The sequence below is a fragment of the Tripterygium wilfordii genome, chromosome 22, assembly GCF_013401445.1.
Source record: "Tripterygium wilfordii isolate XIE 37 chromosome 22, ASM1340144v1, whole genome shotgun sequence".
NCBI classification, from domain to species: Eukaryota; Viridiplantae; Streptophyta; class Magnoliopsida; order Celastrales; family Celastraceae; genus Tripterygium; species Tripterygium wilfordii.
In genome coordinates this window covers 7,292,487-7,316,217 of record NC_052253.1, presented here as the reverse complement: position 1 = coordinate 7,316,217, position 23,731 = coordinate 7,292,487, and the positions used below count along the sequence as shown (strand labels likewise).

The window sequence follows — 23,731 nt, the reverse complement described above, 5'->3', positions numbered from 1 at the left end:
ATATGCTCGACTAAGCTTTGAGGGAATCAATTGAGCATCATAGAGGATAACATTCATGTGATCCTTTGTAAATTGGAGCGTATATTCTCTCCATCTTTCTTCGACTTTTGGGAACATCTCCAGGTACATCTATCGTTCGAAACAAGGATGGGTGGGCCGGTGCAATATAGATGGATGTATCCTTTTGAAAGGTATTCTTTTCCGTGGCTATTCAAATTAGCCATGGAATTAGCCTTTGAGGTTGGCATTTTTATAAAACCAAGAGCCTTTGAGGTTGGCATTTTTGTTACTGGGTAAGGATGCTTTTCTTTTAGAGGATGCTGATGGCTTGGAATTCCCTTTGGCTATAGATGAGTTCTTGAAGATTGACTCACCAAAGGATTAAGGCAAACTATGTCTTTTACTATTTGTTTCTTTTGAATGCATTCCATGTCTATTATGATTTCTTTATTTCTTGGTTCTATTTATGTGACAATGGCTTTCACTGGGTGATTGATTCCACTTAGGGACTGATAGGTATGATAATACCTATTATTTTTGATAGAAATCTCCCCCTCTTAGGCTTCCTTTTGATAAATAATGAGTGTATTTATGTGTTGATTTGTATTTTGATAGGTTGATTGCGGTTTGGATGAAAAGCGACGAAAAAGGGGCTGAATTGAAGAAAATGTCCACCGACCTTCGTGTGTTCAAATAGTCATAACTTTCTACCAAGTTATTGGAATCGAGCGAAACAAAAGGCATTGGAAACGAGACATCTCAAGCTTTCCGTAGACTCTAAAATAACTCAAATCGGAGGTCATATGGAGAAGTTATGGTCATTTGAAGATTCCAAGGGCAGATCCAGAGATTTTGGTGAAGAAGTGTGCCTAGGTTCATGCCTAGCGCACTATTTATGCACGCCCAGAATCATTCCATCCGCCCAGTCCCGCAAGCATTGACTTGAAGGTAACCAAAAATATGAACTGCACGCCTAGGCGCACAAAACAGCTTTTGGGCCAGCTTTAATTCGCGATTTGCCCTAGCCGCACGGGACTTTGAACACTTCGAATAGACTTTCTGGAGAGCAAAAACAGATGGGAAAAGGGATTCTTGGAGCTTGGAGGAGGAATTCTTCAACCCAACTTGGATTATCTCAACATTTGGGGTTTATTCATGCCATTCTCTTCTCTCTATGTGTTTTTCTCTCTCTATGTGTAACTAAACCATTTTTGCCAAGGCTAGGATGAAGCCTTGGGTTTGATGACTTTGTGTATGACTTGATTTATATATATATGAGTTGATTTGGGTATAAATCATGTGTTTCTATGTTTGATTGCAATTTCTTCGCGCTTGTTGTGTTTGGCCAACACTTTAGGTTTTTGGATGAAATTGTTTGAAGAATTTGCTTAGACGGTAATATGTCAAGTAGATTATGCTTCTTGAAACTCTTGATTATGAATGTGTCTCCCTTTAATTAGGTGACAATTTATATGAATCCTAATCTCTATGGAACTTCATGAATTCCTTTGCATGTTTAGACCAATAAGATGGCTAGAATGTATTTAGGAATATCTGACCTAGACCAATAAGATGGCTAGTAATCAATTTTAGGGAGATTTGGCTTAAGTGCGCTAAAACCGACTTAGGTACGGATTCGTTATGCCCGAATTAGCAAATATGTGCGTGAATTTGTCTCCTTGCAAGTCATTTCCCAAGGGGGATTCCGAAGCCTTGGTGTTCATCTCATATTCATTAACTCATCTCATTCATATTAATTGCATTAGTGATAGTTTGCATTAGCGTAATTTGCATCCTTATTCCAAGAAAATACCAAAAACACTTTACTATTCGCTTGTCTTTAGTTTAATTACCACACCAAACAAACTTGAGGAGAATTTTACTCTTTTGCATTGTCCATACATACATACAAATATATACTTGGATTAGACATAACTCCGTCCCAGTGGATTCGACCCTTGCTTATCATTGTGCTGTAGTCGCCGACTAGTACACTTGCTAGTAAGGTTAATTTAGACCCAATAGGGACCACCATATTGATTCTGTAATGAGGTATACACAATAATAACGTAGCAATCTAGCTGGCCTAAAAAGTTATCACAAACAAATTTGTTTAAGGTCATTTCATTTGCTTTTGTTTATAGAGCTGCTCTTGCATTTGCGAGTAGTGATATCTCTTCAAGCGCACATATGTTGCTATGAGTAGATTATTCTTTGTAATACCCAACCTCTGCATATAATAGAGTAGATTATGCATTGGTGTCATGGTCTTCCTCTGGTTCGCACTTCGCCTCTTTTGATCTCTGGTTGAAGCCTTCTAGGTCTTTTCTCTATTTGGGGATGAAGAAGCTTGAATAGTCAACTAATTAGTTGACCAGATTGTTTTTACGATGACACACACCGTATGACTAAAGACTGTTGTCAAATGTACATGTAAATCAAATGCATCTAAAATGATATGAGAGAAATATTATTTGTTATTTTAATTGGTCATAACATTTGGCTGTTTATTGCCCCATATTTTTAAAAATTTATTACATCAGATTATATTTGTGAGGTTTTTAATGGAAACGTTATAGGTTGATCCATGTTTAGACTTTATGTTTTTGTACGTAGATTTTATTATAAATTTATTGATCTCTTTTAATATAAAATTTATGTTACTAAGCGTAAACTCGTCTACCACTTACTAAGTGATTTTGCAGATGTCGGGTGACAAATCGAGCACGTGCACTCGTACTCCCTCGAGTCGAGGGCGAATCATCAGACGTGGTGGCACTAGTAGAGTGCCATCAGAGGATACTTCTCTCCATGCCACAACTTCGTCACCATCTTCGATCAATTCCCTTTACCCTGCCAACCAGTCACAATGTCACATCCTCCCAGTTATATCCCCTCATGATACCACCCCCAAGTCATATCCCCCACACTCATATCCCCCTCAGACATATCCCCTGGCCAGTCAATTCTTGAGATATGGCCATCGGGTTCACCATCCCCCCTTTTTCCCATGTAGTAGGCTCCTCCTGAGATGGCCCCTGTATCACCTGCATCCAGCTCATAGGTCCCGTCAATGGACACGCAGGGGGCCGATTCTGGCTCCAAAAAGTTCATACGACCACATTTCGACTCATCGTAAGTGCATTTTCTTTTCATTACTTGTCATACATTAATTACATAAATATATGCTTATAAATATGTTCTTAATGATTTTTTTATTTTCATATTCGATCCTTATAGCGTTCACAGAAAGATGGGTATGATCCTCAGGAGCAAGTACGAATGGCTTACGAATACAGGGAAGGATATTCTTGATGAGGGAAAGAAGTTTTATTGCGAAGAGTTCTAGGTAAGTATAAGGTACCTGACAAATATTGTCTCTTTTAATTAATATATACACTTATCGTCGTTAGCTATTATTTTTTGAATCATTATATTTTGCAGAAAAGTTATACATGGGACCCTAACTATCAAGCTGAGATTTTGAATGTGTGGAACAAGAAGAACGCACAATTATTGAGGGGGATGATGCAGAAGGTGATAGGAGTGGAAGACGATGATACATGGATATCCGAGGGATCACGAAATACGCTTCGGAGAATGTGCGTGAGCAAGAGGGAGCAAGCGAAGCAGAATCAAGCATCTAAGATTGGCGGGTGCACCAATACTAGTTGTTCTGCTCCACACTGGAGCTATCGCAGCAAATTGGTAAATTTTATAATTTTAAATGAAGTTCACAATTATAATTATTTATCTGCTTCGAAATCAATATTAACTTGTCTTTCAAGCTATATTGTAGAGAGAAGAACTTGGTCGGGATCCTACCCAGCTCGAGATTTTTCATCGTACTCATCAGAAAAATGGTACTTGAGAATTTGTTAATGAACGGTCGACTAAAACATATGTAAGTAGTATGAATTTTATTAAATTTAAATCTTAATTTTTTATATGAAAGTCATTATTAATTTTTTAATATTTACACAGGCTGACTACAAGAAGATGAAAGAAGCCCAGTCCTCTCAAGCTTCGACCTCCGGAGGGTTGCCAATCAATGATCCATCTTCTTTCACAAGACTCAGGGAATCAATAAAAAAGGCCTTGCCTACGGTTATGGAGATGAGGCGCATTTTATACGGTATACATCTTCTTATAGTGGTAGATCCTCTAGATCGCAGTCTTAGTATATCAGTGGCGAATTTCTTGATGGAATATTCCGTCACTCATTAGCGACAGAATATTCTATCGTAAAAGTTTTCGTCACAAAACTTCCGTCACTAAATTTTGTCTTAAAGTTTTGTGACGGAATTTTTTGTCACAAAATCCGTCACAAAAGAATTTAGTGAAGGAATTCCATTGTCCTCAATGGAATATTTCGTCGCTAAATTCGTTGTTTCTTGTAGTGCATAAGGAAATCAAGAGTCCAAGAGGAGACAAACTCCACTTAGAAAAGGAATTAGGATATGATTCACCTTCCTATAAATCAACCTAAGATCAAGGATGAGATATCTATTCCTACCAAAACTAAAACCATACAACTCATATAAAAGGGAACTCCCTCAGGTTAACAATCACAACTTTGCGCTCCTGCACTTAATTAGCTGCTAGGGAGAGAGCTTTGATTGCTCTCATTTGTTAGCTTATTGATTTGAGCATCGGAGAGGGCCCCAGAGCTTATTCTCGGGCCCCCTTTAGCTTAAGTGTTCTCTTATGTAGGCCATCCTCATCAGTACTGACGATAACATCTGATATCATTCCTACTACCTGATATGTCATCAAGACCGACGACAATTTTGAACATCATCAATCTTCTTTTTTGCTTTTGAAATCTGGTTATTCTCTCTATTTCATTTTTTATAACAATTTTACATTGACAGATTGTACGAAGGTAATAATGTAACCTACTTTTAATGTCTTGGATGATGATAAAGTTTGAGTTTCTTCACCATAATAATAAGAAAATAGGCCTCATCAAACAAATTACAACTCTTTTATAGACGACATAAAAAATACATACAAATTTGTTCATTTATCTAACAAATCAAACTATTTTTTTAAAGGGCTTTTTACACATAATGACAAATTATGAGAGTTGTGTTCCAATAAGAACAAGTCAAAAAGACTTTAGTAAAAAGGACAAACATTACAAACTTACTAAAATGTCCTTCCTTCTTCTTCCTTGTGCCACTATAAGGGAAGATTGTCGTCCAGCCATCATTCTTGAAGAACTAAACACCAAAATGAAGCTCCATGTCAGCCTAACCAAAACCCAATCACCATCGATCGTCGATGATCACTTGAATTGTCGAAAAAGCTTAGTGAAATCACAAATCACTATTTGAAAAATAACCAGATTCGGCCAATTTGGCAAACGCCGACGACTATCATCAACACTAATCAACTCATTGGACCAAGGCGCATCAAATATGGAACTCAATATGGTAAAATAAGTGAAAATCGTTATGGTTTTTAGATCTAATTTTTCAGATCTACTGAAGTTATATCTATTTCAGATCTGTAGATATTATATTTGTTTTGATGATATTATATATGTTTTGGATATGATGATATTATAAATGTTTAAACAAAAATTTTTCGTGTTTCATCCTTCATTGCAACGACATTACCAAATGAAATTATCGTGTTTCAGTATTCAAACATATACAATAAAACATATATAGTAAAATAGATATAATGAAACAAATAACAAATTACTAGATTCGTGGATATGGTGGACCACCGTCATCCGGTCACCGATTAAGACCACTGACCAATCAAAAAGAAGCGTCGGAGCACTACGACCAACCCCTAGCCATCATTCGTCGCCGTCAGCTGCTGATTCCACCTGATTTTAACCTTGAAGTCTCACTCAACCGTGAAAAAAGTGTCTGATCTGGCCACTGGAGATGTCGCCTCCGCAAACCACCACCACGGGAGTTTAACCTAGACTTAGGTGCACCATTCTCACCTATTGGCTGGTCATAATAGTTTTTTTTTTTGGTAAGGCTGGTCATAATAGTTGGCTGAGGAGGAAACTCAGATTTGGGTGTCTATTGGGAAGATGAGGGTATTTTTGTCAATAAAATAAGTTTTATAATTTTTTATCATTTATGAAATAATTTTTAAATTTGATAGACTTTAAGGAACAAAACTTATTGGAATGTCCTTATTGAAACAAAACTTTTAGCGGAGGAACTCATCGCCAAATTCTTCTTTTTTAAATATGAGAATTCACAACCACTTTTTTTGTGTGTACATTGAATAGACTCATGCGTTCGTGCAATAACTCATAAACCATGCACCCTAGACAAAAAAAATATGTATACGAAATTTTTTTCAACAAATCAATACATGTTTATACTTTGGGAACCGTTATTTGCACACACACTTACTTAACATACCCCAAATTCCTTTTAATACACATTTTTAGTGTTCCAAATTAACCCGCTCTCTCTCACTCCCACACACCCAACATTCTTCCCATGCCTTGCACGTATTTGTTCGGTTTATTCAAAATTGAGTCAACTAAAAGATTAATTCTGTCATAATCTTATTCATGTTATCCATGAATATGTGATATACTAGGAGAAGATGGGAGGGGAGGAGAGAAGATGGTGATTATTTGTATACTAAATTAATTAAAATAATTAGGCTTACAAAGTTTTATTGTATTGAGAAAATATATGGGTGCAAAGAGTAAACATTTTAAGGTAATTTCATAGAATGATACTTCGGTAAATTTAATTTTTCTTAAAAAATACATGTACAATGAGTTGAAATATGTATGTAAATAACGGCTCCTTATACAATTATACTTTATATTTGATCCACTCCAGTATGTACTATTGTACTATGGACTAGTTAGTCCGATAGTTTGCAATGCCCGTGCAACTTTAACGAGCTTGGGATGGGAGCGTGCTGGCCCATTATGGCCCAAATTTGATGACCCAACCCGAATGGTGAGAGCAGTCGTTTGGATATGATAAATCGATGAAAGAGGAGAATATTGAGTTGTGGTCAATTTGTATCTAAACATGACAAAACTCATTCCTAAAATTGTACAAAATAAGGGGATTTTGATATATTCATTAAAATTTTGTATGTAGATAAAATTTCTCTTGATACTACTGTGACGCCCTCCAGTAGCCCAGAACCGCCACTTGCACGACCCATATAAACCCATGGCTGGGTCCCGACAACCGTGAAAATTCAGAATTATACTGTCCCCTTGTTGCCTCCAGCTTTGGACCTCTACAGAATTCATCTCTCTAGGCCACTCCATGCATTCCTACGCGGTAATTGTGAAGAGGGAAGCCAAGAGAAACTAGACACCCCCAGTCGAAGCAGCAAAATCATGGGCACTTCTATCCGGACCTTGGAAAAAACGTAGGTTTTGTGTTTAATCACTGCCTCTATCTCATCTTCTTAGACGCATCCCTTTGTCAGTTCCTCATTTTTTTTGGTTTGGTTTGATCATCTGGGTATTCCTAAAATTTTGTAATTCAGTAACAAAGTATGTAATTTGCTGTATGAAATGGAAAATCAATGTTGTAGAATTAAGATGGCCGTCGATGATGCTATTGTTGAAATTCTGTATTGAAGAATTTTAATGTTCACTCCACATTGATATTTATGTTACATACTTGATTCATTCTTTTTAAAGTGGTTAGTTCATCTTTGTGTTTTGATTATAGGTATATTAGTTCTTGCAAGAAGCACGGTGTCCTACCTAACGCCGCAATTTTGTCTGGTTTCTTCAAGGTTAGTAGATAATATGTTTGTCTAGCTTCTTCATCTTAATTTAAGCCAAGGTCGGTCTATCAAATTCATTGCGGGGATCAAATGTATTTTTTTTTATTGGCATTGGAAATTCATTTAAGGCCTATTCCTTATCAATCATTTAAAGTGGAACTTGAGATTGCAAATTTAATGGTATAATTGATTACAAGAGGTTTAATATGTTGTCGGCTATAAAAAGTTTGACATTTGTCAATTGAAGATGGCAAGAAACTTGCTGATTTTAAGTATGTGCTCTGTGCAATGTGATTGGCCAAGTGATGACTACATATTGGTTCTCTTTGCATTATTAACCTGGAGAAATAACAATTTAATGATTTTTCAGTACATATCATAGCAAATCCTTGCATACAAGTAAGTTGGGGCTTGGATCCCCATAGTTCTTCACTCTCTTGCTTTCTCCCGCTCTCTCTGTATAGCTTAAGTTTATGCATTGTACCGTGCGATTATCAATAACAGAACTGCAGTCTTTAAGTCTTTTGCCCATTATTACTTTCATTTGATTGACACATGATCACTGCATAGTTACTTAAGAGGTATGTCCTAGATGTTTAACAGTGGCTATGCAGGTGTTTTCACTCTCTCGCTACTTCTGTTTTTCAATAACACAGTTTTTGTAGGATTGGTCCTTTTCTGCATCCTCTTTCTTCTCCCTCTCTTTTCGGATCTCTTTCTTAATTGTTGGCATGGTAAAAGGGTCAATGATCATGAATAATGAAGTAGGCAACCTAACCAGAATTAGCTAGAAGCAAGGTTTTCGTACTGGACCATTGTGTTTCTCCACTCGATGTTATATATGTTTATCACTATCATGATCCGCATACTGACGTTAAATACATTGATTTATGACCATAGGCGCACAATGTGTTTTTTCTGCTAGTGATGGCTAAAGGAGTAAGTTGTGATTTATAGATGATGCTTCTGGTGATGGCTAGGTAGTTTGTGGAATAATTAGTTTGTGAATAAGGGTCCATTTTTCTGCAATCATAAAACCCTGTCAGTGGTCAAGCATGTGTGTGTGGTGTTATGTTGTAGGGATAAATTATACGGTCGCTGATCCGCTGAGGCGACTGGAAGACTTGTAATGTTGGCATATTTGAATAATAGGTAGAGTTCTCAAGTATTAATTGATGCAATCCATTTTTACCAAATCTGATCCCCTCGCTCTCCCCTTTTCCTTGCGCAATCCCTAGTTACATCTACACACTGCCCGGTTCAAGCCTTAAAAGGGGCCATTTCATGTGAAAATTATTGGCAGTGTTGACCTTTTCTACCATACATTTGAAGACTGCTTTAATGGGACAAATTGGATGAATGAATTCTAAAACAAGTGCTAAAACAGAAGAAGTTCCCAAACAATATCTGGGCTAGCACCACTTTTAACACAAACCAACTACAAAAGTCCTTGACATAGTTTTTTTTAACAACCATCCTTGACGTAGTTACTATTCATACCACTTGCATGGCTCACCCATTTCAATTTAAATTATCACATTAAAGTTGAGTTTAGGTGCCATGCCCTCTGGCTTTTACTTTTTGTTTCCCTTTGCAGACTAGATTAGTAGGCAATCCACATCTGTCATGTCTGGAATAACTTTCTCAACTATTTTCTCCTCACCACCATAGTCATTTTCTGCAGCATTTGCTGTAAAAAGATCAGCGAAAGAAGCTTCAGCATCATCTATAGTATCAATTTCATCTTTTCCCTCCTTCAATTTCCATCTTAATTTATTTTTGACCTCAATACTATACTGTTCATTGGCAAGAACTACTTTCTATGAGAGATTTTATTCTCTGGTTCTCTTTTTTCCTCTTCAATTTCTTTTCCACATCATTATCCTCCTCACAGTACACAACTTCGTTTTCTGAGAGTTCATCATTTGAGTGTTTCCTTTTAACCTTCAACGTCTTCTCTCATTCTCTGTATCATGGTCAAGTAGTCTCCATGTGGCCTAGCTCTTCTTTCTTCAAAATTTTGTTCAACTTTCCTCTTCATGTGCTTCAATTTCTTATTCATATTAAGCATGCTGGCATTGTCTTTAGAACCATTGTTGCCTTCAATCACCTCACATTTTTTGAATTTCTTCCCTTTGAGATGATACTATCTTTTCTTCATGTTAAAAATGTCTGCTTCATTACTAGCTTTAAGCGAAGAACTATCAACTCTACCATCATATCTTTCCCATCATTAAGAGATTTATTTATAGGTTAGGCTTTTAGTATCTAATACATTCAAGCCTGGCAATGAATTTTTGACCATTTTCGAAATTTATCACTCTCTGCAATAGAATTTCCATCATACCCGCTATGATCAAGTTATTTCCCAAGTTGAAATTGGGGATTTCTATTAGAAGCCAACTTTGCTGGGACAACCTTGGTGTCATTGTGAGCAAGTCAGAGCTCCTTCACTCCGTGAAAGACTTGAAACCAGATTTGATAGCTTCCAGTTGGCAATGAAAAAGAGAAACCTTCCTGACATATTTCACATTGGCAATAGCATCACAAATTTTATGGACTGGATTTTTAGAAAGCACTAGTGTGTTCGAAATGAGTGCATACAGAAACAATCTCATTATCATTCAAAATGAGTGCAAGCAAATGCAAGCTCACAAAAGATTTGACTTCTTCCATTCTTATTTTTGCCTGCTTTTAGTGCAAAAAATGCAGAAAGGCCTTCGATTCCTTTCAAACTCTGCAATTTGTTTTGAACAATTGACAACCACATCAAAGTGATGCATGACCTCAAACCCTCACAAGCAAGAAACATAACAAAGAGCTTTCCAATTCCAAACAAGACCAGTAATGGTATTATGATCACTGGCCTGTTTCTCCTTCAAGTCATGGTCCCGCTAAAACCCTAGTTCTGTCTGCAATGATGTTCAATTTTTAATTTCTGGTCATATTAATAGATTCTGTGTGAATATGTTGTCTGGTGTTCACTGAACACTGTTTGGTACAGTTTTCTTCATCTATAATTTCACATTCTCTTATGGGCATTTCTTAATATCTTCAAGTAGTCTTGGGAAGTGGGGGACTATTTTGTTGTCTACTTCTAATTTTTTTTCTAGTATTCTAGCAACAATTTGCTGTACAATTTCCTTAATTTTTTTGATTATATTCTTATCCTTTGGGGGAGGAGATAAGGAGGGGGCGGGGGGGGGGATCAAACCTTGCACCAAGTGTAAGGAGTTGGTACCACTAGGTCACAAGCTCTTTTCTTTAATTTCCTTCTTAACTTTGACTAATGGCGATATTTAGTTATGTCATCTGGGGCTTAAGTTGGACGTTCCATCACCTTAATGAAGAAAATTGTAAGTTGAATGCGATCTTCAACATTACTTTTATGTTTATTTTTTCAGGTTGAGGTTAAAAAATCTAAGCACGAGCTTTGTAGCATGGACATATTCTTGGAGGATCTCAAGGATATTGACTTTCTGCCTCTTCTTGATGTATGTTTTGAAATTGATACTTCTGAGATTGAAGCAGTGGATGTACGCAATGGATTATCATGTGTGTTGAATGGAGAGTACGCTTTGTCGCTGATGCGTGCTTTGAGGCAAAAGCTTCGAGTGGTTGATCTTCAGGATTTACCTCTTGGAAAGGACTTCTTGTGGTACATAATTATGTTTATAATGCATTTATGTTTGAGGCTATAAGTTTCTTTGCTAATTTGTTTTATTTTATGTACCTATGAATAATAGTAAATCCACCTCCATGTGAGAGTTTGGTTGCGCTCATTTCGTTGGCAAAAATCACAGGCTCGATGTTTGACTTTTTTTTCCTTACATATTTGGTTATAAGAGTTTACTTTTGGGTTTCTAGATGCTTCTTAGACGGTAAATCAATGGAGTGTTTTATTTAGCGACGTAGAAGAACAACAGATCATGAAATAATAGAGAGGAGAGAGTGGAAAATGTCTAAGGTGCTATTTTTTAATTGATTTTCATGATGCCATAAAGAACAGATAAAAAGTATTGTGCACAAAATGCCTTACAGACAGTAGTTCTCACTTCTCAACCCTTACCTTGGCACAGTGAGAATGCGATTGAGGATGATGAGAATGATAATCAAATATTGTATTCTAGTTGAACGTTATGTGCGGACCACATCTTATTTATGTGACCTAACCTTCTGTGAGTAGACCAAAATGTCCCCTTGACTTGTATAACATATATATCTAGCCTTTTCTTTGGCTTTCAAAGAGGTTGATCCTTTCTAATCATGAGATGGTTGTAAAGCCTAAAGCAGATTTTGAATTTGTCATTGCCTTTTCTTCTTTGTAGTTGGATTAAGCCCATGGTAGTGTACAGTTAGATCTCTTAAGCAGTTTGCTTATGATCCGTTGCTAGCATAGTTTGTTTTCTATATGTAGAATTTCATAGTTGTTCTATTTTGTTTTTGTTTTTTTGGTTTTTTTATCATTTGCTCCTTTTGCGTTTGAGGTTTATCTTTTGTTTTCTGGGGTGTATCCTTGGCTGGTATTCATACATTATTTTCTTAAAATAAAACAAAAGAAGCTAAATTTTTTTGTATACTTAATTTTCCAAATAGATATTTTTAGTGGAATATTCGTACGTGATGATTTGTCAACACATATACATTCTTACTGGAAAGTGATTGCAGCATTCATATTTTATTGTATTTTCTTATTAACCTTTAGTGATTTTATGCAATAAGCTTCCATTGGTTTAAGATGTTCTCACTAATATATCTCACCCTAGGGATCTCTGTCATAGAGGTTTGAAATGCCAAGTTCTTAACATGAGGTCTTCGCCTTTCCGAAAGCTCAACATGGGAGGCAAGTTTATGGGGATGCACACTCTCATTCTTGATTTCAGTCGCTTATTGACTAGCTTTCAAGAGGATTGCTTTACTTGCATGCCTCACCTTATGTTTCTCTCAATGTGTGAGACGAGAGTAACAAATCTTTGGACAACTATTGCAGCACTGTCCAAACTCCCCTCTTTAGTGGAACTTCGATTTCAGAATTGGTTATGCTGCACTAGCCAGTGTTCACCTACATCATCAGGCAAGACCTTGGACAGTCAAATGCATGTCAGTTCACCAAACACGGCTATTTCCTTTTCATATTCATCCATCGGTATTGGGGAACTCACATATCATAACTCAACTGCAGAAGAAAGTCTTGGTAGTGTGTTTCCACCTAATATTAGTGATATTGAGGATGAAGTTCAAAGCTCAAGTGAGGATTCATCCAATGATAGTGAAGCGGATTTTTTAAGTCACCAACAAGAAGACAATTGTGAGGATACATTGTCCAACACATCTCCAATATGGGATGGACATGTTCACATGCACAATGAGGTAAACCTTGAGATATTTTTTATTCAATACTATCTGGGGGTTCTTGATATGAGAATAACATGAGTTTGTGGAAACTGAAGGAATTGAAGTTATAACTTTCTTCATATTGGTGCAGTAATGTCTGATAAACTAAAGAAGATGAAATTATCCTTTATTTTCATGATGGATCATTGATGTTTGATATTTAGTCTTAAATGCATAAGAAGGATCTTTTTTAGTATTTTAGGATTTAAAACTTTCCATATATGACAGTATTTATGGTCAACCGTTGTGTTGTTTCCTTCTCAATCTGTTGATTATATTTATTGATTGCATCTAATTATAGAGTATAGATTTGTGCATCTGGATGTTTGGATTTTTTTTGTTTGTGATTGTAAAAGAAATTTATTGAAGCACCAAGGGGGTGGATCCCAGAGCTACCAAGAGTAGAGCATGAGGCCTTAACGTTGGCGCAGATTAAGGAACAATCAAATCTTAATACAGTCTGACCAACTATCAATAAAAGCATTAAAAGAAGTTTCCTTGGAGTTAAAGCTCCTATTGTTTCTCTCAAACCAGACCAACCACATGCTTCACAAGGGGGGACAAATTGGAATTCTCCTCAATCTTACAGATGAAGTTCTAATAAGAATATCCTTATTCATAGAGAGCTAGACACCCAATTTAAGCTATTACACTCAAAGCAATCAGGCAAACAAAGCCCAGGGGCAGTGAAGGCTAGAATATATAGAACAGGGAAAGCGCTCCTCAATGAAGTCTTCCCAAAACCTAATGCATTTGCCATTATCAACCTTAAAACGAGTAAGAGCAAACCACTCTGTCCACCCCTCCCTCATATTGTTTCAAAGAACAATGGCAAAAGCTTATTTTTTCTGTTTGGTCATACTAGCTACTAATTGGATGCAATACTTAGCAATGGCTACTGTCATCCGTAATTGTTCTCTGCCAAAACTGAACTTCCACAACCAATTTAACCAGTAGAGCTTTGTTGAAAATTGATAAAGAGATAATGCCAAGACCTCCCTGATCCTTAGAAAGATTGATAATGTTCCAAGTCACAAGGTGGAATTCCATGTTCCGTATATGCTTGTTTATTTATTTTTTATTTTTCATTTATGGTCCCAACATCCCTTTTGACTTGTTGATCCTGAAACATAAGATTGTAGGCCTATGATTGATTATGTATCTAAATGTCATGCAACTTGTCTCCCAAAAATATTTAATATTCAATCTCCAATTATTTGGCAGGTTTTTGGTATATTGTCGAGCCGAAATGAAGAACAAGCATATGACGGTCATTCTACAAGTCATGTTGCTGATGTTGCATTTCAGTATATTTCTTTTCATGCATCACCAATATGCTTTGTGAAGCATTATAGAGATTACATGATAGCTTCATTACCCAATTTGAAAGTTTTGGATAATTTATCCATCAGAAATACTGACAGGGAAAGGGCTACCGATATTTACTCACAGTACTTTGAATGCCTACCATACCGAAGGAAGTGTAAAGAAAGTGTGGTGAGTGTCTTGCATAAGCGTGAAATAAAAGCAAGTCATAGTTTTATGGGGTGTCCAAATCACGAGTCTGCATATCCTTACGGAGACTCTCCACACTCCTATACTAGGTCTCTTTGTGCTGCCAAATTGGGGTCTTCTGTCTTTTTGCATCCACTTTCAATATCAAATCAAAGCAAATCCTTTCGTCCAAGGCAGTTTGAGTACCATCCATCTGACTCTTGCCTTATGGTTTTTGGAACTTTAAATGGTGAAGTAGTTGTAGTCAACCATGAGAATGGGAACATTATTGGTGTTATCAACTCGCTTGGAGCAATGAACAGTGTGTTGGGGTTATGCTGGCTCAAGAGATATCCCTCGAAGGTAAGTGGTATATTTCATGGATCATTGTTATGTGTAAAAACAAACATCCCACATCGCCTAAGTGGGACTGTGGGAGTCTTCAAACTGGTTTATAAGTGGGGGACCAGCTCTAATTGGCATGATGTGTTTTAAAGTCGTGTGGGCCTTGGCCCAAAGCAAATAGTTTCATGCTAGTTGGGATGGTTGTGTTACATTATGTGTATCTTTTCTAATGTTTATGTTTTGAGTGATTGTCTCAATTATCATGGGTAAATTATATTCATACATGATAGGTATACATGTCCTGTTTGGATAGTCTGACATTATCTCAAAGTTGGGATGTTTTTGCTTTTTATTGTTTCCATTCTTTTATGGCCTTTTAGGCACCATGCATATATTTCGAAGATAATTTTGATTATAAGTTCTCCTTTTGGTCCATGACTTCACTACAGGCTCGTTTTGTGTTCCTTTTTTGGGTCAATTATGAAATATGATGTGCAACTATGACTACAAAGAGTTTATAATTGGGAGAGCACCAACTATATTGTCCAAGAAGATGACATTTGGTGAACTTTCTTCTTCTCAATAAGGTCTATAGATTGGAATTCATCTTATCATAACAGGGATAAGTATGGGGATGTAAATACCACAATATATTTCATAATTCATATTTATGCTGCAAAAAATAAATCTGATGTTGACACAAAAAAATTGTTAGTATATATCCTACTATATATAACATCTCCTTGACTTTGAAAACAATTTTTTTCCTGTACGCTGCTCCACAAGGGAGGCATACTCTTTTGACATATAATAACTCTATCTCATTGACATTCTTTTCTGCAGCATTCGCTTATGCTGATTAAAGCTTTACTAGCTGATTTTCCATTTTATTTCTCCCTATCTTTTTCAGCTCATATCAGGTGCAGATAATGGTTCAATAAAGTTGTATGACATCCAGCTTGTCTCCTCCCCATCAATAGGCACATCTAGTGGTGCTAGTTCCGTCAGTTTTGACGATTTTGATCAATTAACTTCTGTTCACGTTAACTCTACGGATGAACTATTTCTTGCAAGTGGATACTCAAAAGATGTAGCTTTATATGACATCAACAGTGGCAGTCGTCTACAGGTGTTCTCCAATATGCATCGGGAGCATATCAATGTTGTTAAGTTCGCAAACCACACTCCATCTATTTTTGCTACTTCGTCGTTTGATCATGATGTCAAGTTGTGGGATTTAAGACAGAAACCAATACAGCCATGCTATACTACTTCAAGCTCTAAAGGAAATGTGACGGTTTGCTTTTCGCCTGATGACCAATTTCTTCTTGTGTCAGCTGTTGACAATGAGGTAATTTTTGTATAAGTTTTATGCTTCTGTTGGCAGCATAATTGCATATTTGATAACTAAAATATCTGAATCATACTAGACTATTAGTAAAGTTTGGTCTTTTATTGGTAGAGTTAGCTATCAGAGATTTGAACTCATCATAAATGAGAATGGTGGATATTTTACGAATCTAGCTCAATTTTGATTGTCATAAGTATCTGATCATTCACGTACGGAAGGTTTGTATCTCTAAAAAACAACCTTTTTTTCATGCTTTTTGTCTTTGGGGAAAGTTTCCTCTACTTTATATCCTTAAAAAAAGTTTTAGTTCTTTTTTCAATGCTTTTGCAATATGCGACTGTTAGTAGTCAATGGTTCCTACTATGGGAATGCTCAGTCAATTATACATGGCCTTGATATGTCAGATCAAGACTTGGCTTTGGCGCCCGACTCATGTTGCGTAATTCTTGCAAGTGCACAAGTTGAACAAGTAATAAAGTTATGAGAAAAGTATCATTCCCACGAGGATTGATTGACAAACACTTGATGACCAATTGTGATTAATTCCTATGTTATTTGGAGAATCGATTAACTTGGTTGGTGATTTGAAAGATAAATAGCATAAAATAAAATGAAGTAAATTTAAGAGATTTAATTGTAGACACGAAAGTATAAATCAAGCACTAAAAACACTAGGATACCTAACTTCACTGTCACCTATCCGACGCAATTCCTTTGGCTCGCTAGCCCCTAATTACTACCTCTTGTCGACAATAGGTTTCCCAATCATATTTGATGCTCCATTCCTGGTTACACCAAAAGTGTCTATCCTTAACCCTTGTTATTCATAACATTTGGATTCAACAGACAAAGAGCCATTAAGATTTGTAGACTAACCTTGTAGCAATTGCATAGGCCATGCCTTTATATTCCTAAGGCTCATGCAACCTCTCTATGGTGAGAAGCAAACCCTAGATATCTCCTTTTGGTCTCAACATAGGTAATAAATCATTTGGATGGTGATCAAGCTCCCAATAACATTAAGCATAACGATAGATTTTCAATCATCATCATCATCATTTGAGCCTTTATCCCAAAAAGTTTGGGGTCGGCTACACGAGTCTATGAGAACATCATTGGAAATCCACCATATGTATTTGTTTTCTCCAGTCATTTTTATCGTAGATTATACATTCATCCACTCCTATTAAATTCATATCATTTCTTATTACTTCAAACCATGTCTTTTTAGGTCTACCTCGCTGCCTCCTACTCTCTCCTATAAAAATTAAAAGAAAGTAAAAGCCAAATTTATTGAATCATCAAGGCTTAGGTTCCATTAGGACCCTAGTTGGAGGATTAGTTCCTCATATTACAAAACAATAAACAAACAACATAAAAGAAACCCATGAATATATAGATAGAAAGAGTAGACCCAGAAAATCCATGAGAATCCCCTTCTTCCTCCTCTTCAATGTCGATGGTGGCTCCTCCAATGTTGAGAGAAATTGCTAGGTCAAAAGATCAACCTCCTAATATCCTAGAAAAATCCTTTTATACCCCCTAGTATATGTCATTTCTTCGGTGCTTACTGTTGTTTTGGCTTGAACCCACAAGATTTGAGAGTCTTTTTTCGCAAAACAGCACTAGGTTAAAATTGTTTTGGGCAAAAACCGCTCAATTGGCTGCGGGGCTGATCGATCACTTGAGTGGAGATTTGCCTCTCAGCTGCTGCAGCCGCTTGATCTCCTAAATGGGTTGCTCGATCGGCTAGCTCCCTGGAAAATTAGTGATGCTCATCCTGCTCAGGCACTCGATCTCCCTTGCATGGTGTTTGATCGGATCGGCTCCTGGAATTTAAGTGACGTTGCCCTGATGTTGGCTACTCGATCGGCTAGGAAAAAAATTTTAGGACGTTTACTGGAAAGTGATCAGGAACAAGTTATAATAACAACAAAAATTATAATAACAGGGAAAAACTTATAGTAAAAGTCTAAAATTTGATTGATAATTCATTGCACTACATTTTACAACTGCTCACGACATTTTGAATATAGATTCTTTAGAGAGGAAACTCATTTGGGCTAGATGTATATGGCTTTCCCTTTTGCTTGGGCTTATCATGGGGACCTTTCATTTGTGGGTTCCTCCCCCTATGGGTCTTGTCTCTATGTGGGCCTTGTTTTAATTTTCTATTTGTATTTTGTATGGCCTCTTTTTTTTTAAACACATATTAATATACATTTACAAAATACTATATATCAATAGATATAAAAAAAAAATTTAAATGTCAGTGGGGTCCAGGGCCCCCACTGGTCCCACTGTGGCTCGGCCCGTGGGTGCTAGCCGCTTGATCGGCTCATGTAGGAGATCCATCGCCCAACTCTCAAATCTGTATTCTTGCCCTTTTTGTTGCAATTTGTTCTTGATTGCTGAGATTCACACATTTGCGACAATTTAGGCAGTAACATTGTTCAAAGGAGGCAAGAACTAATGAAAAGAGGTGTAAAAATGCATGTAAATTCTCTACCGAACAACTCACTAGCTGCCTCATGTTTTTGCACAGATATTAGGTTTGAGTTGTATTTGGTAATTAGAAATTTCTTATTGCGATGTGAAGGGAAAAAACAAGGTGTAGTGATTGTGCAGAAATAAAACCTAGTGATTGAGCAGAAGTAAAACTAGACAGGGATCTTAAGATTACAAATGGAGCATCTTGTTGGAGGTTATGCAAACCTCAATTTTTTTGGGCTTTTATCGTTAATCTATTCGTGGGGTTCTTGTGTGTTCTGGATCTAGTTGCTTTTCATATTTTTCTTTTTGGCTTTTTTTTCTTTTTGGCTTTTTTTCCCTAATGATTTTCTTTAATAGTACAAGGGCTTGGGTTAAATCTTTTCTAAACAGTTTAGTGCTGGTCTTTATATTAACACATAGCTGTTATCAGGTTAGACAACTGTTGGCTGTTGATGGACGGCTCCACTTGGATTTTGATATAGCGTCTACAGGAAGCTCATCAAATTACACACGTTCCTACTACATGAATGGAAGAGACTATATTATAAGTGGGAGTTGTGATGAACATGTAGTTCGTATTTGCTGTGCTCAAACTGGAAGGCGTCTGAGAGACATATCATTGGAGGTAAACCAATGTTATTGTCTAATATTGAATTATTATGCATTATGATATGTGAAATCTAACTGTTGCTAGATATGGAAGCGACTCTCATATGCATTATTCACAATTAGTATGGAACTCCTCTTTTGTTTCTGGAAAATATTGATTTCCTTGTTATGGAACCAATCTTATTGTCTAATTATCGATGTACAAGCATAGTTTTACCTTGTGTTATTCAAAATTAGATCTCTAAGCTCTGGTTTGGTGTGGCTGTTCTTTGCTTTTGGTTTTCTATTATGATTTATGACTGGTGGCATTCCTATGGTTGGCATGGATTTACATCACATATTAATGATAAGCCATTGGTTTCAAATCTATCATGTGTTTCAACGTTTCTTATTTTAGTTATGTCACTACTTTTCTCATTCGATATATATTCATTTTGTTTTGTCACATTGGCATATCTCTTGAAGATTTTCATACTTTTCTTGAAAGATGCCCCATGTAAGAATGTCAGCATTAAAAGGTAATTAAGAAAATACGGGAAAATATTTGAGGGAAAAAGTAGAACTGTAGAACTAATTACATCAGTGCTGTATAGGAATATGAAAAGAGCATAAAGTCATATGGTGATATTACAGTTAGATATTGTCGTTATTCTGTGTTGATGGAAAGAGATGCATTATAAAAAAAGATTGTGGCATGGATGATGCGTATGAGCACACCCCCATCCAAGCTAGAAAAAGGGAGAAAAGAAAAAAAAAATATTAGAAGCGACATTTCAAACTTTTTAAATTGACAAATATTTATGCCTTAAACAAGTTATTTGGAAATGCCGAAATTTTTGAGGGATTGAACTTAAGTTGCTGTTGTTAAATTAGAATTTCTTTCCTTTGTTCGGCTTTGTATGCTCTGCTTATTGCTCCACTTTATATTTTTCCGACAGCTGCCCCTTGCCGACAAGATTATTTTTTCGTATTCCCAGAACTAGAGTATGAGCTATTAATACTATCGAAAACAAAATACTGAACATATAAAATGAGATCTTGATCTAGATGTAAACACTCCCTATACCCTAAACCTTTCCTTGTGGGAGTGGGATGCGATTCATTACTTTAGTAGTTCACCTATTTCCATGGGATGTCTCCTTTCCTACAAAATGACCCTTAGGATCCGAACAGGCGCAAGGTTCGAGTCCTCCTTCCTCACACTAAAAGCAATTAATAGTAAAAATAATGTTATTTATTAATCGAACTATTGAACGGGATAGCTCAAGGGGTTTCGCTAAAGATGAGCATATAAGAAAAGAGAGAGGATTGCACTATAACAATAAGAAGGGGCAGGTCACCTTGTCATTAGTTCTTCCAACTGTTTTTTTGGCGGTGTCCTATCACCGCCCTGTAGAAAAGAAAAACTTGAATATGAAATTTTCATATAATAGTGCACTTTATGTATAATTTGTAGGCTATTAAGTTTACCCAAAGTTTGGGACTGGGGTTTGATTATTCCCCAGATGCACGGTATTTTTTATTTTTGAAGTTTATCCAAAGTTTGGTTTTGGGATGTCTTGAAAGACCATAAAGATGTTTTTTTGTTTCGTTGCAGGGAAGTGGCTGGGGAAATTCAATGTATGTGCAGTCGTTGAGGGGTGATCCTTATAGGGTGAGAAATCTATTTTGCCAATGATATTTAACCATGTTTTTGGTAGGTGGTGTGTAGACTGCGAGCAGTTTCATTTTGTCTGGTGATTGTTTCCCAATCCGAACATAACTGTTTTGCATGCTTCCATGGATACGTTGTGGCTTTCTTCTTTACTAGTATAAGTATTTCATGAAAGTCACTTTTTAAGACACTGACTAGTTCTTTCAACATAGACGACCATGTGAATCCTCCCCAACAGGTTTGAGTGAAATTAGATTATGAGGATGCCTCATTCAATAGTTTCTTTCTTAATTTTTATTTAGTTTTGGCTAAAAGTTCTACCGTTGATCATGGAATTCTGTATTTTTTATGATGAGAGGAATCTAAACTATTCTGTTCTAATTTGCACTAGGATTTCAATATGAGCATCTTAGCAGCATATATGCGACCGGCCTCGAAATCTGAAATTGTCAAGGTGAACCATGTCTTCTCCAGATTTTCTGCTTCCCTCCTCCCCTTCCTCATTAATTATATCGTTTTTTCAAATGAATATCTTCTTTTATTATCTCCTACGTTTCAAAATGTCTAAGATTACTGAAATTTTTAGGATAAATGTGCAGGTCAATTTGTTGGCATCCAGTGACCATGAAAATGAATACTCTGACCATGGACATTCTCGTCCTTCCCATAGCAGGGGAGGTTGAAGCACACCACTTTTTTTGTACTGATGACTTGCAGAGATTGTTTGTCTTTAATCATAAGTGCATTTAGAATGATCCTTAGGTGACCTTTGTCTATGTTTTATTGAATTGTGAGTCTGTTATAAGCAATTTAAGGATTAATTGGTTGAGCTTCCTGGGTACACAATCTCAAAATCGAAGCGGAGCCTTCTATCAACAGACGCAAAAAGAAAGTGTTCTTCCGAAGAAAAGCAAACCATCACAATGAATTAAGTTGCAAAAATAGATATGATTGCTCTCTCTAAATCCTTGTTACCTCTATCCCTGTGTTCTCGTGACAAAGCAAAACCTACTTGCCTTTGCAATAAATACACAGTGACTTCACTGCTTTGCTTCAAAGTCAACACAAGGATGAACTTCTTTGTAACCTTGATTCACATCTCAGATCTTCAGTCTTTGAACCTGCCATGGCTCAGTCATGTAAGAGCTGCTTCCTTTCTTGTTTCAATCTTTATGTATGTACACCCTATATTGAAGTAACAAATATATTTCTTGATCTTTAAAATCTCTGTTAGTGTTTTGTGCTAGAAAGTGCAAGGCAAGATGCGCCAGAGCTGGCTTCCAGGATAGGTGCATCAAGTAAACTGCGGTATATATATGCTTTCAGTAGTGCATGTGTTCCTTTTGGGACCTGAACAAGAATCAGTGTACTTGTTATAGAGAGAAGAAATTCCAAAGGCAGACCCCAGTGTTGATTCATTAAGTAAATTAACTTGATCTCCAGTTCTAATAGGTTGTGTATCCATGCAAGTGCACTTATAGTAGAACTCATTGCTCTGTATATTGCCTCTACGCATGACCTAGAAACTGTCTTTTGTTTCTTAGATTTTCAGGCTATTAAGGTTTTACCAGTTTACCCAGCTTGATGCAATAGTCACTGACTGATCTTCTTGTATCCACGCAAGCTACCCAATCTGAATCACAAATTCCTTCAACCGACAAATTGTTACCTACAGGATATAGAAGACCCTGACCCAATGTGCCCTTGATGTATTTTAGGATTCTGTTAGCTGCAATTACATGTACATTTGTGGATGGGTAAGGTTGTGGAGAAGTGGCTCAAGTTGAAGAAGTTGAAGTTGTTGGAACGTTGTCAAATGCATGTGCGCGTGAGCGAAAAAATGCACTCGAGCGCAATGAGGTGTTGAGTAGACACGAGAGGGAGACTACTCGAGCAGAGCTATGGACCGCTCGAGCGGAATAAAAAACTGACGTTAATACAATTCGAATTAGGGTTGGAAACTGTATAAAAATCCTGTAAAATTGATATCTGTCATAGTTTGCGAAAGAGAGAAAGAGATAGAACTCCTTGTAAACTCATCTTGTAATCTCTTGTAAATTCATAGTAGACTGAAAAACACCATTCCTGGACGTAGGATCTCGTATTGAGTTAGAACCAGGGTAAATTATGTGGTCAGAACCAGGGTAAATTATGTGGTGTTCTTCTTTCTTTATTCTCTATTTCGTTGTTATACTTGTTTGGGTTCTCGTGTGTGCTTGATCTGATTAGCTTGTGTATATCAAATATGTGCTCGTGTGGGTTCATTTCACTAGAAATTGGTATTGGAGCTTAGTTGCTAGGTTGTTGTGGTTGATTTGGGGAGGGTTTGTCTACGAGTTGTTGGAGTTTATGTTAGTGCACTCTAGGTGTTCGTAAAATGTTTTGAGATGACGAATCTTTCTTTGAAAGTAGAGATTGAGAAGTTTGATGGGTCAAATGATTTTGGGTTATGGAAGATGAAGGTGTTATCTCATCTAGGGAACCTTGGTCTTGATACAATACTTGGTGGCGAATCAAAATGACCCACCACTATGGATGATGAGAAAAAGGAGGAGGTGCTCAAGCAGGCGTACAATACCTTGATTCTCAATCTTAGTGATAAGGTGTTAAGAGAGGTGCCTAAGAAGAAGTCGGCAACTGAG

The 23,731-nt window shown here is 36.7% G+C and overlaps 1 protein-coding gene across 1 annotated transcript; it reads left to right on the top strand.

The window, feature by feature from the left end:
- Nucleotides 1-7,111: 7,111 nt before the first annotated feature.
- LOC119991261 lies at nucleotides 7,112-21,918 on the top strand. The gene is made up of 10 exons (XM_038837566.1): nucleotides 7,112-7,383; nucleotides 7,692-7,758; nucleotides 11,154-11,407; nucleotides 12,516-13,119; nucleotides 14,368-15,000; nucleotides 15,893-16,333; nucleotides 19,257-19,451; nucleotides 21,033-21,089; nucleotides 21,481-21,543; nucleotides 21,689-21,918. Exons 1-10 carry the CDS (start codon nucleotides 7,352-7,354, stop codon nucleotides 21,770-21,772), a joined length of 2,430 nt encoding a protein of 809 aa, XP_038693494.1. The 5' UTR covers nucleotides 7,112-7,351; the 3' UTR covers nucleotides 21,773-21,918.
- The last annotated feature ends 1,813 nt before the right edge of the window (nucleotides 21,919-23,731 follow it).